Source organism: Podarcis vaucheri (genome assembly GCF_965113315.1).
Source record: "Podarcis vaucheri genome assembly, chromosome: 13".
Lineage (NCBI taxonomy): Eukaryota > Metazoa > Chordata > Lepidosauria > Squamata > Lacertidae > Podarcis > Podarcis vaucheri.
The window spans coordinates 22,945,994-22,962,040 of record NC_138751.1 but is presented as its reverse complement, the minus strand read 5'-3'; the positions used below and the strand labels follow the sequence as shown (position 1 = coordinate 22,962,040).

The 16,047-nt window shown below is 41.7% G+C and overlaps 1 protein-coding gene across 1 annotated transcript; it reads right to left on the bottom strand.

The window, feature by feature from the left end:
• Positions 1-2,205: 2,205 nt before the first annotated feature.
• Positions 2,206-13,346, bottom strand: LOC309516519 (vomeronasal type-2 receptor 26-like; the record flags this gene model as incomplete). Its single annotated transcript, XM_082195282.1, has 6 exons — positions 2,206-3,107; positions 4,779-4,905; positions 9,373-9,600; positions 10,615-11,469; positions 11,975-12,266; positions 13,201-13,346. The coding sequence occupies 6 exons, from the start codon at positions 13,344-13,346 to the stop codon at positions 2,206-2,208; spliced, it is 2,550 nt and encodes an 849-aa protein (XP_082051408.1).
• Between the last annotated feature and the right edge of the window lie 2,701 nt (positions 13,347-16,047).

Here is a 16,047-nt window from a genome sequence, read left to right as displayed (position 1 = left end):
AATATGACCCTTACTGCCCAAATGCACTTTTGTTTGATTATTATTATTATTATTATTATTATTATTATTATTACCCCTCCCATCTTGCTGTTTCCCCGGCCACTCTGGGCGGCTTCCAACAAAATATTAAAATACAGTAATCCATCAAATATTAAAAACTTCCCTAAACAGGGCTGCCTTCAGATGTCTTCTAAAAGTCTGGTAGTTGTTATTTTCTTTGACATCTGATAGGATGGCATTCCACAGGGAGGGTGCCACTACCAAGAAGGCCCTCTGCCTGCTTCCCTGTAACTTGGCTTCTCACAGTGAGGGAACAGCCAGAAGGCCCTTGGCGCTGGACCTCAGTTTCTGGGTAGAACAATGGGGGTGGAGACGCGCCTTCAAATATACTGGACCAAGGCCGTTTAGGGCTTTAAAGGTCAGCACCAACATTTTGAATTGTGCTTGGATGAAGAGGATAAATTATGGGGTTTGGGGTGGGTGGGTGGATGTGTTTTAAATCCCATTATTGAACCCATCCTGCCCACCAGAGATGTAAACAACATAAAGGGATATGTAAAATCAGATGAAGTCTTTGGTAGAAGACAACGTGTTTACAGTTGAACCATTGGCAGAAGGGAAACGGGCAGTGGCCTGTAGATGGGTGTATAGATTAAAAACTTTACCGATGGAAGTATTAAATACAAATCTTGGATAGTAGCACATGGTTTTACTCAAAGAAAAGGAGTAAGTTTTGATGAAAACTTTTCTCCAACTACAAGGAGTGAGAATGTGTTTTTGTTGCTGGCTGTGGCAGAACAATGCAGGTTCAAGGTGAATCATTTTGATATTGAAACTGCTTACCCCAATGCAGGTTTTCAAGAGGAAATATTCATGAGTCAAGCACCTGGGTTCAAGGCAGGTGAACAGGGTTCTGTATACAGATTGTGTAAAGTGATCTATGAGCTCAGACAATGTGCTAGGAATTGGAATGAATGTCTTGACAGTGTTTTGAAGAAACTTGGTTTCAAAAGAAGTATAGCTGACAACTGTTATGTAGGCCCTTTGGTGACAAACATGATAAGTGTGATCTGTGTCTTTCATATGTCTTTGATTTACTTTATACTGCTAAAAGCGATAAGTAGGTAAAACACATTTTCCGTTCTTTACATAATACACTTGATTATTTTCTTAAATTGTCATCCTCAGGTTCAGAAGAATTAAAGTGTTTTGTTGATAGTGATAGGCCAAATTTACCAGACAGGAAATCAGTGGCTGGGATGGTATTTCAATTTGGCAATTCTTTGGTGGGGTAGAAGTCCAGGAAACAAGGGATTGTAGTCACTTCCTCCACAGATGCTGAATACAGTGCTCAATCTGATCTATGTAATGAATTGAAGTACCAATATACAAATTCTCACTGACATAGGAGTAAAGTGTACTGTACATATCCAGTGTAGGTATGGAAGGATAATCAAGCAGTCATTGCAGGGATGGACTCTGAACAGTTTAAAAGTAGAATGAAACACGTGGATATTAAATACCAAAATGTGAAAGAGAATGTGAAGCAAAATCAGATACAACCGCAGTATTGTAAAAGCAGACAAAATGGTGCTGATGTGTTTACAAAATCTCTTACTTTTGAGATACATGCACAATTAGTTGAAAAGTTGGGACTTGTGATGCATAATGTGCCATTAAAAAGCCATTAAAAAGCGGAACTATCAGTTTTGCTTTTGCAGACGGAAGACATCTGACCAATGAGTGCTGCCTGAAAATCTGCTGAGTCAGGACTGCTAAGAATCTGCATCCTGCATCCCCAGTGAGACCTTGCTTCCTTGCATTGCAATCTGATTACAGACTGGAGAGGGAGAAACTGTAACTGAAAGCATGCCGCTATAGCTGTTTGCTTTAATGATTGTAAATAGTTGCTACCGTAATGCTTTTGTAACTGATCAAGTAATAAAACTCTTGACTGAGATTTCAAGGCACCAGTGAGTGTTTCATCTCTAAAAGAATAACTTCAGTTACTGTTCAATGTTTCCAGAAAAAAACTCTCCAAAATGAGTTGTAAGTGTTTACAGAGCTACCTTCACACAAGTATCCAAGTGCAGATAAAGTGTAATGGGCAGTGACATTTAAAAGAAGTAAAGGTCTGAATGATAATTCAAACACAAAATTTCCTGAGTGGCACAAAATAGCAAAACACAAAGACACTGAGATTATTCAGACCTTCCTTCTTATTAGTTGTTCCCTGTTATTCAGCTCAGGTCTCAGCACAATGATATAACATTTGGGGAGAAAGATGCAACCTAGGAGCCCAGCACTGGAGGCTAAGATAGAAAAGATTTCCACAGCTACCATATATTTCCCCTTTGAACTCAGGTAGGATGGAATAAAGGAGAGCCAAACACTGCAAAATACCAACATGCTGAAAGTAATGAATTTGGCTTCATTGAAATTATTGGGCAATTTCCTGGCAAAGAAGGCCACAACAAAGCTGATTATGGCCAGGAAACTGATATAACCCAAAACACAGTAAAACATAGTCATGGACCCCTCATTGCATTCTAATATAATTTCTTCAGTAACTGAGTGCATGTCAACATCTGGGAATGGGGGAGAGGTGACCAACCATATGGTACAAATGCCTGCTTGAATAAGGGAGCAGGAAAGAACAATGGCACTGGCAAGTCTTCTCCCCACCCACTTCCTCATCCTGGAACCTGGTTTGGTGGCCATAAAAGCAAGAACCACAGTAGTGGTTTTTGCCAACACACAAGAAACAGCCACAGAGAAGATCATGCCAAAAGTGGTTTGTCGGAGGAGACACAACATCTGCATAGGATGTCCAATGAATAGCAATGCAGAAAGGAAGCAGAGCAGGATAGAGATAAGGAGAGTATAGGCAAGGTTCCGGTTGTTGGCCTTGACAATGGGAGTGTTGTGGTGCTTCAGAAATATTCCTAGCACCAAGACTGTGATCAGACAAAAGAAAAGAGCAAAGAAGGCTAAACTGATGCCCAGTGGTTCTTTATATGATAAAAAGGAAATGATCTTGGGAATACAGAAATCCCTGGTTTTGCTTGGATAGGCTTTTGCAGTGCATGTAGAACAGGCATTCATGTCTGAAAAAGAAAAGGCATGGGCTTCATTTCAAATTGATTCCAGACATTTCACAAGCATGTTTTCTCTTCTACATCTAAAACAATCCATTCATATTAGGCTATTCCTTTTGTGTCAGTCTTCTCAATATATGGAAGGTGAGGAGTTGATTATGTGGACTGCCATCTACCTTTCTGGAAATGTTATGGTCTCATGTATTTTAGAGCTCTGTAGATGAACAGCTGTCTCATTAGTTGAATCTGCAAGGTAGTGAGCTAAGATTAGAGACATTTTTTGTTTATAAGCCCCGTTCTGTGTCCAATAAGCAGAGGACACCTTTGCCCAGTGGCACTGTGGCCCACAGATTGCAGCAAAATACTAGGCAAGGTTTTGTCAAGTACAGTGGTACCTCGGGTTAAGTACTTAATTCATTCTGGAAGTCCGTTCTTAACCTGAAACTGTTCTTAACCTGAAGCACCACTTTAGCTAATGAGGCCTCCTGCTGCCGCTGCACCAGCACTGCACAATTTCTGTTCTCATCCCAAAGCAAAGTTCTTAACCCGAGGTAATATTTCTGGATTAGCAGAGATAGTAACCTGAAGCATATGTAACCCGAGGTACCACTGTATCTTCTCTGTGTGATGAGCTAATGGGAAAAAGCTGTCCCATGAGCCCTTGCTGCAGAGAGGAAGGGTAAGCCTATATAAGACTGCTTCCCTTGGATGTCACAGCCATTTTGTTTTGAGAGGGTTGGAAAGGATTTCTTTTCTCTCAACCCGATTGGCACCTGGTTGGGTTTTTTTATTCACTTTTCCCTCAGTAAAATTATGGCATTCCTTTGTTAGGCACAATAATATTGTTTGTATGAGGGCGGAAATGGCATTGGGCAGCATCAGCATAGTATAGGGGCCTGAGGGGCCTGAGGAGAGGATTGACCTTTGCAAACTCAAGCGTGGGTTCGGTATCTGCCTGGTTAGAATCTGCATCCTGCATCCCCAGTGAGACCTTGCTTCCTTGCATTGCAACACGGCAAGATTCCACACTGGCCAACTCCCATCATACAGATTTGGAGTGATCCAAACCCAGCAGATCCATTCCATCAACATGGGGCTTGTGAAATGATGAACTGATCCTGGGACCCATGCTAACCTTTGTCCTGCCTTCTGCTGTCAATAAGGATTTGACCCAATTTTATCCCATCAGCATTGTTCAGTCTGGTTATTTTGCTGCTCTCATGAGTCACATAAAGTGCCTGCTTGGAAAATTTCTTTCCTCATTTGTGAAGTTTAGATACAGTTTTCCCACTTTCAATTTCAAAAGAATTCAATTCCAAAAGATTTTTTTAAAAAAAACCAATTTTATCAAGTAACAGAGCAGTATACGAGGAAAGGACTTGTATACCATCTCATAACGTAACATCATCTTTACTTGTTTTTGGACACCACAAGAATTGAATGCATGTGTGCAGATGGACACCAACTGGATACAACACATTTCTACACCTTTTAATATAATCCCCTGATGAACAAGCTGTGTCTGAAACACATTGAGGTTAGCATGTATACCATTTGTTCCAACTTGGTCTTCTACATCTATCACATTCACTTTTGCTTCTACTTTGACATGCTGTAATTTTGTTGTGTTTCCTTGATCGTGCACAAACTTTCCCCAGCTTTCTACACACTATTTCTTACCCTTCTGGTCTGAAAACTTTCCTTCTGGACATGGGATGCAATCATAGCAACAAAACGGTTTTCCCTCCTTCACTTTTTTGCTGGAACCGGGATAGCAACTCTCAGAACACACAGAAAGAGGCTGGGCCTAATTTGAAAGTGAAAGAATAGAATGATTACACTGGTCAACAACAAACTTGTTGTTTGCGTTTTTTTCAGTTGATTTAGGATGAATTTGATGCGCTGAATCCAAAAATCACATTGGTTTTGCTCAGTCAGGTCAAGTTTTGGAGCTATGGCCACATGTCTTTTTTTTTTTACATTTTTGTTCACATGTACACTTGTGTGTAGCATTTTAGAAGAAGTTGGTGGGGGTAAAATGCCATGTCGAATAATTGTTTTGATTGGAAATGATTATTTTAATGACAAGAAGTATTCAGGTCCAATAGTTCTGGGTTATTATGTCGAAAAGGGATCAGTTTGAAGTCATAAAACCTCGAAATCTTCCATAAATTGGTGCGGCTGGGATCAACAGAAAGAACCGGAGCAGCCTCAAGTATCCTGATCTTCAATCATCATATCATCCTGTAGCTCATTGTGATGAAATTCCAGTGCCTATCTTCAGAGAACTTCCTGACATTAGTGACGAAGATGCCTCCAGTGTTGAAGGACATGAAGAAGAAGAAGTGGTTCTTGAAGATGATGCTCCACATCCATTTTCCCAAAATGGGTTGAATGATCTAGTTCGCGACCTCAGCTTGTCAAAGGACTCTGCCGAACTGTTGACATCCAGATTGAAGGAAAAAAACCTCCTCTCTGAAAGTGCTCGCATCAGCTTTTCCACAACAGGCATCAAGAGCACATCCGTTTTTTCTTGGAAGAGAAGGACTTGGTGTACTGTGCAGATATTGTGTGGCTTCTGCTCAAGCTTGGAGTGCCACAGTACAAACCCAAAAATTGGAGACTGTTCATTGACAGCAGCAAGTGATCACTGAAATGTGTTCTGCTACACAACGGCAACCAGTTTGCCTCTATATCCCTGGCTCACTCGAGTACACTGAAGGAGAACTATGAAGCGGTGAAGTATGTGCTGGAGAAAATTGGTTATGATCAGCATAAGTGGTTTATTTGTGTTGACCTGAAGATGGTGAACGTTTTGTTGGGACAACAATCTGGCTTCACCAAGTACCCATGTTTTCTGTGCAAATGGGATAGTAGGGACCGTGCTCAGCATTACACGAAGAAGCACTGGCCTGTGCGGGAGGAATTGGTGCCTTGCAAAGAAAGGAACGTCATCAACAACCCTCTGGTGGACAGAGACAGAATACTCTTCCCACCGCTGCACATCAAGCTCGGCTTAATCAAGCAGTTCACCAAGGCTCTGGACAAGGATGGTGACTGCTTCACTTACTTGTGCCAGGCTTTTCCAGGATTGACCATGGAGAAGTTGAAAGCTGGCATCTTTGATGGTCCTCAGATCCGTCAGCTCATCAGAGATCCAGAGTTCAGAAACTCAATGAACAAAGTGGAACTGGAACCGTGGAATGCATTTCTTCTGGTAGTGAAGAACTTTCTTGGCAACAATAAGGCCAGAAACTACGCAGAACTTGTCAACAACATGCTGACTGCTTTCAGAAACCTGGGCTGCAACATGAACGTCAAGATGCACTACCTATTTTCACATATGGACCAGTTTCCTGGGAACCTGGGTTCAATGAGTGACGAGCAGGGGGAGAGATTCCATCAGGACATGAAAGAGATGGAGACCAGGTATCAGGGTCGCTGGGACACAGTCATGATGGCTGACTACTGTTGGACTCTGAAGAGAGACCTCCCTGCCGCTGAGCATTCCAGGAGTTCCAAGAAACGGAAGTTCAAGCCCTGAAGTTTGAAAAACGTTGAAGCAACGTGCAATTTATGTGTACTTACCTTTATCAATGCCCACCATTCAGTTTACAGTAAACCTGACCTGATGGAGAGAAATGGATGCCATTTCCTGATTCAGCAGTGCAAAAATACCCTAAATCAGTTGTAGAAATCTAGACAACATTCAAAAAGTAAAAAATTGTTGCCCAGTGTTATCTTGAAAAGGAGTCTCAAGTTCTTAAGATGATCTTCATGTATAACTGAAACCAAATTGGAACCACTCTTCCGTAACTTCATCTGACATCCATCAGAGATGTGAAATATCCTGGGCTGTGCAAGGTATTTCAAGTGTGGTTACAACCATTAAAATAAAATATTAAAAACATTTTAAAACAAATTGAAAGGGAAGGAAGCCTATGGGAAAAGATTAATACATTTGGAGCTTTTAAGCTTAGAAATAAGGCAAATGACAGGAAAGAGTAAGGATACATGAAATCATGCATTTATAATGCCTAAATATGTATGGAAGTGAGAGCTGGACTATAAAGAAGGCTGATCGCCGAAGAACTGATGCTTTTGAATCATGGTGCTGGAGGAGACTCTTGAGAGTTCCATGGTCTGCAAGTAGATCAAACCTCTCCATTCTTAAGGAAATCAGCCCTGAGTGCTCACTGGAAGGACAGATCCTGAAGCTGAGGCTCCAATACTTTGGCCACCTCATGAGAAGAGAAGACTCTCTGGAAAAGACCCTGATGTTGGGAAAGATTGAGGGCACAAGGAGAAGAGGACGAGAGAGGACGAGATGGTTAGACAGTGTTCTTGAAGCTACCAGCATGAGTTTGACCAAACTGCGGGAGGCAGTGGAAGACAGGAGTGCCTGGCGTGCTCTGGTCCATGGGGTCATGAAGAGTCAGACACGACTAAACGACTAAACAACAGCAACAACAAAATATCTTACACTGAAGCTGAATGTTGTAATATTCATAACAAAAGGATGTACTTCTTCATAAAACACAGTTAAACTCTAAAATTCACCAAAATGAGTACAGGCTACAAACCTGGATGCCTTTAAAAAGGATTGGACAAATTCATAGAGGATAATTCTATCAAGGGCTACTAGCTAATTTCTACCTCAACCATTGTAAGCAACAGGCCTCTGAATACCAGTCTCTAGAAATTGCAAGTGGGGAACTTCCGGTTTGGCTTGCCATGGCTGAGGCTGTTGATTACATCTGTGCCGTTTTACATGGGATATTTTGAGGATGAGGTGGGAGTAATCATCCTCCCAACCCCCCAACTGTGGGGCTAGTGGGGGCAGCTTCACACGCAGATCACCCAACACTTGCCCCAATGTAGTAGGAATGAGGTGGCAGGGGGCTCTGGGTGGAAAACACTCTCCAAAGTCGCCGCCATGAGTGAACAAACTCCAGTTTTTTAATATGAAAATTTGGACTTAATTAATGGGCATACTCTGAGTGAGGGGAGATAAACTACTCTGCTAACTGATTCAGCCACTGAGGAGCCAAAGGATTCGAGTGGAAGAGAGATTATCTTTACTATGGAACTTTTATGTCAGAACGAAAAAAGGGGGGGATATTGCGTATTTGCTATTTTACTTGACAACACCCCCCCCCCCGGAAACTCTGAATACAAATTGATTAGGTACGCAATTGTTGTTTAGTCATTGAGTCGTGTCCAACTCTTCGTGACCCCATGGACCAGAGCACACCAGGCACTCCTGTCTTCCACTGCCTCCCACAGTTTGGTCAAACTCACGCTGGTAGCTTCGAGAACGCTATCCAACCATCTCGTCCTCTGTCGTCCCCTTCTCCTTGTGCCCTCCTTCTTTCCCAACATCAGGGTCTTTTCCAGGGAGTCTTCTCTTCTCATGACGTGGCCAAAGTATTGGAGCCTCAGATACGCAATTATTAACTGTGTGGAAAAGATTTACAAACTTGCAATTAATTCTGATGGGTTGTTAAAAGCGGAAGAGGTTTCTAGCCAAAGTACAGGCTTATCTGTTCTGGTATAAGATGAAATGGAAACGTTTGGACATATGCCTGGAACAATTGGCAGAAAGCCAGATTTCCTTCATTTTGGGACGTGTCATATTGAAGAAGCAAAAGTGAAAGACATGGAAGAAAATAAACATCCACACAGAAACATACTGTTTTGATGTAACTTGCTTGCTGGATGAACTCAGAGGCTGTGGAAATGAACAGTTTAACATCGGATTGATTTTTGGGAAGCACCTGGACTAATTAAGAAAGCAGCGCGAATGTAAGATGATGGCAATCGTCCAACCTCAGAACATGGGAAGACAAACAAAGATTTATGATTTGCCTAATATTTGGACTATTTGATTATTTTATAATTCAGAATGTCTTTAATGTGGCCTTTATTAGATTGTCAAATTGGAAAACTTAATAAATATTATTATTAGTCTAAAAAAAGAAATTGCAAGTGGGGGGAACACTTCTGCAATTACATCCTGCATTCAGTCTTCTCAAAGACATCTAGTTGCCTATTGTGGCATTGAATATGTAATCAAACTAGCAGAAACATATGTTTATTCTTTTCAACACATTTAATATATTCAACAGCAAAGGAAACAGTGCATGTTTTTTGAGTCTTACTTTCTACATAGGTTGTATCATTTCTAATCAAAACTCGGTATTTGTTATGGGCTGAACATTGTCCATTCAATGAAAATGAATGGTTTGCCAAGCACATCACAACTTTATCCTACCTGATTAAACCAATTGTGCCATGTGATGGCATCCTTGTTGATGGTGAACACTTGGTCCGGAGAACCCTGGGGATCCATTCTCCCAACTTTCACTCTATGAAAGGATTGGTTTGCCGAAATAATCCAGTTTATAATATCAAATCCAGTCACTAACTCCCCATTCTGGTCAAAGGAGATCTTGTCTCCAGCACTGTTGTTAAAGGAGACAATTTTCAGAAAGTGATGGAGCTGAGTTGAAAAGGAAAAGAAGCTTAGGAGAGGCTGCATTTCTGTGGAATCTTTCACAGTAAGTCATACAAACATCTTCCCTGGGTGGAAGCAACACAGTTCTTTGTTTTCATACTCAGACATGTGAAAGTCGATGTCACATTTGCCAAACAACACTTCATTACAATATTGTTGTTTTTTAGAAGTATCTCATGTGGGGTGAGTCTTGGGCCTTTTTCTACACATTGAACTCCCAGTGTGAATCACAGGATGCAAAGACGGCACCAGGAAAGAACAGGTGAGAGAAGATATACAATAGGAGCAAAGGGGAAAGAAATACCAACATCAGGATTTGCTGCCCCGGTGGATCCTTAATTTAAAGCCTAGTGACACTTCATTTAAAGCCTAGTGACCCCTTCCAACTCCACAACTGTATAACCTCAGAACATGCTCAAATTAATATAGAGAAAGAAGATAGAGAGGATGGGCAGAGTTTGGGTTAGGGCTGCCATAGGTCCAGCATTGTGTCTGGGCAGAATTTTCTGAAACGGCTAAAATCTCAACAACTTTGCCAAAAAACCTCAAAAACTTTGTGTTTGGCTTTTCACTTTTTGACATATGGCAACCATAGTTTGGGGAGACCTTTATTAGACAGAATAAAAATAGACCTGCTAGATCAGTCCAAAGCCTCCCTGGTCCAGCATATAGTTCTTGCAGTAGATTGTACAGTTGGACTAGATTGCCCCAGTGGTCCTTCCAACTCTACAATTCTATGGTCTCAGAACCTGCTGGCAGTAACATGGAGGAAAAACATGCACCTTAGAGGAAGAGAAGAGTTTGTCGATACCTTTTGCCAGACAGAATCATAAGAGACCTGCTAGATCAGCCCAAAAGCCTATCTAGTCCATAATATGGTTCTTACAGTGCCCAACCATATGTGAACGGGAAGCCCACAAGAAGGATCTGATTGGAGCATATTGTTATATATTCTGAGAAGTATTTTGCCTTCCAACAGGGGGAACATCATCCCATTACCTGCAACACCTGCTGATTCTGAAAGTTCATCCACCTTCCATCAACCAATGAGTGGTGATTCAGTCGAGATGAAAACATGGAGTGTAAAGCATGTGCCACAGCATAAACAGCATTGTAGATGCTGTAGCTGTGGCCAGTCATGCTCATTTCAAAAAATGTCCCAGGAAGGCTTTCCAACTTCTCTTTTCCTGTGCAAATGTCTCCATCCACCTTCTCCCCATCTATACTTAGGAATACACAACCAAAGGCCTGCTGCCAGAAATCCCTGATAAAGCCATCTCCTGTTGTGAATGAAGGGCTTTTGCTTTCAATAAATGTCTTGAATCCTGGTAGATCACTGGAGTGCATAGAGAAGGACAGAACACCATGGACTATATCTGTATCCCATGTTCTTTGATACACCATTGAAGTGAGCTCTATCTGAGCTGTTACTATCCACACTTTTCCTTTATTTATTGTGCATTCTCTTTCTGAGATATATGGTAGCCACCTCAAGAAAACAATGAGATAAGATTCTGCATTAGCAACCACTACATTGGCTTTGCTGTCAATGATTTTATCATATATTTTGGCTCGCTCATGTAGCATGTCATTAATTTCTGTGACAATTGTAAATTTGCTGCTTCTTTCTATGAAGGCAAAACAAATACCCTTTCTGGAGAATACTGGAAACACTGTCTGCACAAATCTTTCTCCATATTCATCATTGGATGTAAGGATCCCAATCCATGTCCATTTGAAATGGAGAAGCAAAGTCAGAATGCCTGCATGCTGAAGAGCATCTTTAGGAGACATTTGGTAGAAGGAAAGGCCTGTGGTTTTATCATTCATCACTGGAGCAGGGCCATATATGAGCTAAGTAAAGGAAATATGAATGAATGAATGAATGAATGAATGAATGAATGAATGAATGAATAGGAGCCCAACTCTGGCCCACATAAACCCTTTCTTCAAAAAGTTGATGCGTGAATTTTTAATTACATGCACAAGAACATTTTCAATGGAGGCTGGTTCAGTAGGTAAAATGGGGTGCTGCCTTTTCTCAGAAAGTCTACACCCGCTTGCCTCTTACTTACAAGTCAGGTGATTTCTCTGCCTGTCATTGGCTCTTGCTGTAATTATTGCTGATATGCCTGCCTTCCACCTACCTTCTATCACTAGAGAATGTTCTTTCTTCTGTAGGTGCCTCTCATTTATGAATACCTGTATCTCAGCTTCCATTCCTACACAAAGAAATATTTCCCACATGCTTTCAACCACTTGTTTCCACACCCACAATCTTTTCTGTGTGGTGAAAATAAGCGTTTAAATGGATGAAACCCATATTCCACAAAGAAATAGAGACATCTACACAACCTACCTGTGGAATCTTGTAGATATCCAAGACAGTTGCAATATAACGAGAAATTAGAGGCTCCAGTCCCCCAACAACCGCTATTAATTTATTCTGAATGTCACATATGTAGTTGGGAACTATTTTTTCTTTTGAAGACATAAGCTGCATTGTGGCATGATAGGTACTCTTTGCATTGAAGTAACTGTCGTAAATGTGGAAGCCCAAGGAAGTATTGGGTAAAATCTGAGAGTTTTCATTTATCTCCTTTACAGCAAATGCCAAAGCCAGGATGTGCTGGTAATACTTAGGCACTACACTAAAGACAGTACAGCTTATTAGAACATCCCCCACATTGTAAAATATGTACTATGTTGTACTGCCTCCCCTTCCTTATTATTCTTTGCAGTATTTATGTACAAAGTGTCTTTAGGCAATGCTTAGCCTTTGGTGGGTTGCTCATATCTTAGACAACTGTATTCTCCTTTACAACAATGCACTTAATATACTTTATTTATAAATTACCAATACAAGGTTCCATGTGTTATCAAGAACCATATGATTTGATATTTTCAGAAGGCTGTATTTTTTTTTATTAAAGTTTTCTTGGTTTACAAAGGTATGCGCAATGTCTCTTTTTTCAAGTTACATTTTCCATAGGTCATGTGAACACCTACTCTCTTTCTTTCTTTCTTTCGAAAGCCTCAGAATACACAACACTTTATAAGTTCTTGGTAGCAGCACCAGTTTAAGGTGAAATCTACAATTTAAGAACATGTTCAGAGTTTGGTGATAACTGCACTAGAATCAGAGTTGTATTCTGTATTTGGAGAAACTACCGCATCTTGTAAAACTGTTGTTCTCCCTTGGCATCTCCTTCCTTATTATTTACAAATATATAAAGACTTAGCTTTGAATTCAACAAACATACACACAATCCTAGCTCTCTTACAAAGACATTTTGAAATTGCAAATGACATCAATCAGAGCAAGTGGTAAGAAATAGAAATTAAGAAAGCTTATCACGGATTCATTAATATTGATAGTAGTTTCTAAAATGTTTAAATGGAGGAAGCCATCACTACTATTGTCAAAACCAGATGAACTTGATCAGTCTCCATTCTGAATATAATTAAATTAATATTTCAAGTTCACCACTTGAAAATTGTTTGACAAACTTGGACAAAGACTGTAATTCACATCCTTAGTGGAAACAGAAATAGAAACAACAAACAATAACAACAAGGTCTTACGCGAGCTCTTCAAACAACACGGGTGGAGGGGCTCCAGTGAAGGTTAGCGAGTTGGAGATTATGAAGGTCTGAGAAGTGATGCCACCAATTATGTTGCCTCTCAACTGATGATACTCATGAAGTGGATTGTGTGGATCTCTTACCATGCAGTTATTGTGAAACTTGCATGCCATGTGAGAAAGTAGTACCAGTATCAAGACTACTAATATCACCATCCTCAGTACCAATTATCTCTCTAAACACAATTGTTCTATTCCATCTTAGGAGACTTAAACAGGTAATTCCTTGATTTTTCTGAGTTCCTGCTTCTACAACTAACTTATAAAGTGATAATTTATATTATCCTTCAAATACTGTACTATTACTTTTGCTTTTCTCCACTGAAAATCCTCAGGGAGGAGCTTCACCAAGTAGTTGAATTAATTACAGCCCTTTTCCTAATTACAGGAGTAGGTAATCATCAACTTAATATTGGTGTTCACAAATGGAGTTGCAAAAAAAAAAAAATGTATGGCATCTGAACAGAGGTTTTTTCTTTTTCCATGGAGGTGGTTAGGATGCCCCCCCCCCCATTCAAACTTCAGGGCCCCAGAAATGTACTTTATTTTGACTGGCATGGATCTGCCAACTTCTTCAGCAGTTCATGTTGATGCTACCGCAGCAAAGGCAGCATGAGGTAATGGAGGGCACCCATAACGTCATGGCCCCCCCAAATGTACTTCCTTTTGACTGGCATGGTTTTTCCAACATTCAGTTTTATTGGATGACAGTGCCAGCAACACTTCTTGAGCAATTCAAGTCGATGCTAAAGCAGCAAAGGCAGCATGAGGGAATGGAGCAATGACAAAGCCTGCAGCTTGAACTAATGGGGCAGTGGCAGAACCAGTGCTTCAGTGAATTGAAGCAGCTGCAAGCAGAGTGCATGAGAAGTCTCCTTGTAGAGAAAAGTATGGCTCTCTGTGAGGTGGGAACCTTGCCTGGTGAAATGCTATTGGAGTCTGCAACTGTCCCTGGAGCCCAGCTGCCAGGTACCCAAAAGGAAGGGGTGGCCAGAGAGATCCACAATGTGGATGGGAAGTTAAAGGGCTTGGACTATGCAATCTGTAGCTGAAGGCAAGGAGAATGTCTCAGAGAAGGACAAGTTGGCTGTAGTCTGGAAGCAATTAGGGACTCAGCTACACTGAGAAAGAAAAAGCGCTTTATAAGCATTGTATATTCCTTATAACCCTGTGACACCAGATGGCGTGTGGAGTCCAATTTTGCCAACCCAGTTTCTCATGTGACGTTTACAACACTTTTAACTGAAACACTTGTAGTATTTAAACCTCATGCCTACCTTTATTGGTTGTCAGAGGGAACTACTAGTGAAAACCATTGTGAATGGCTAGATCTCTAAAGTTTGCCCATTTCATTTCAGCTCTATGTATCTAATGCCAAAATTTCCAGTCTCAAGAAACCAACTTGTTTCTGTGCATTTATTTGTATTCAGTTTCCCATGTATTCTATGTATTATTCAGGGGGGACTGGATGCAGAACCAGTGACTTGCAGAAAGGATGACCCAATTCACTCATATCTGCACACGATTCCGCCTCCCCTGAACACATAGGCGATCCTTTTTTACCTACTGATTGTTGACTAGCAGGTGAATTAATATTCCATTTAGATACTACTATTAACAGTTATTTTATATGCAATTTATTTTGACTTAAAGAAACACCTGAACATATAACAAGTGTGAGAGGATAACTGATAGAACCACATAGCAAGTCCACAGGGACGCGGACTTATAAAAAATATTGGGGGGGGGCCCGGGAAAGCTCATGAATAATAAATAAGCTCATGAATATGCAAATAAAGTGGCGCCGCCTCCTCGTGAGCGAATAGGGGAGAGCGTGCTGCGCCTATTAATCAGCTCTGGAACAGCTGATATGCGGGAAACGTGGGGCTAGCCGGAGAAGAGAGGGCGAGCCCCCTCCGCTCCGGCCCTAAACCGCTGAAACCGCCAGGAGGAAGGAAATTCCCCCTGGCAGTGCCTTGGCAGTGGTGCTGCGAAGCAGCGAGGCAGGAGCCCCCGCCCCCGGGGATTCCCTAATCTCGCGGGGGACGGCCGGGGCTCTCCGGCCGGGGCTCGAGCCCCCTTCAGGCCCCATGGAGTCGGCGCCTATGCAAGTCCAATACATGTCAAATGGGATTTGCTAGAATGAGCACTCACACTTTACACTGTGGGTGCCCTTTGCGGGATCACGTGTGGCACTTTGGACCCCAGGGAAATTACCAGTTGTATAGGCTGGCTTGCTTCTCAGTGTTATTCTTTGGAGGTTCACTGCCAGCCTCAGTTAGTCAATTTACACTGCTGGGAGGTGGGGCCAGTTGCATAAATAGGGGGTGGAGCCGGCAGCAGCCAGGCAGTCAGCTCAGGAGCTTCACCCACCCAACCCCTCCCTTTGTTTAATGTTTTCTTGTTTGCAAGTTAACCTTTTTCTTCCTGTTTAGCGGGCACTGCTACGGTCTTTTGACTGGTTGCTGTTGAAGAACCAGGAATAAATTTTCCTGCATTGGCAGGTTTTGTCTTCCCTGTAGCAATTTGTCACAACTTTAGCAGTTTAAAGCCTTAGGCAGAATCCTTTAGTCTTTTCTTCCCTAAATGGTGGTGGGGGTGAAGTGGTGACTCACCGCCCCCCCCCCCACAGCAGCAATTCCAGCAACTCTTAAAGGGGTTTTATTATGGGTGTCACTGGCCATACACTGAAAGGTTGTCACTGAACTACCTTCCGTGTGGGGATATGGGGTGGGCTGCCTGCAGGGCACCCCCATATCCCATTTACCCTGATTAGCCCCAGTTCTTC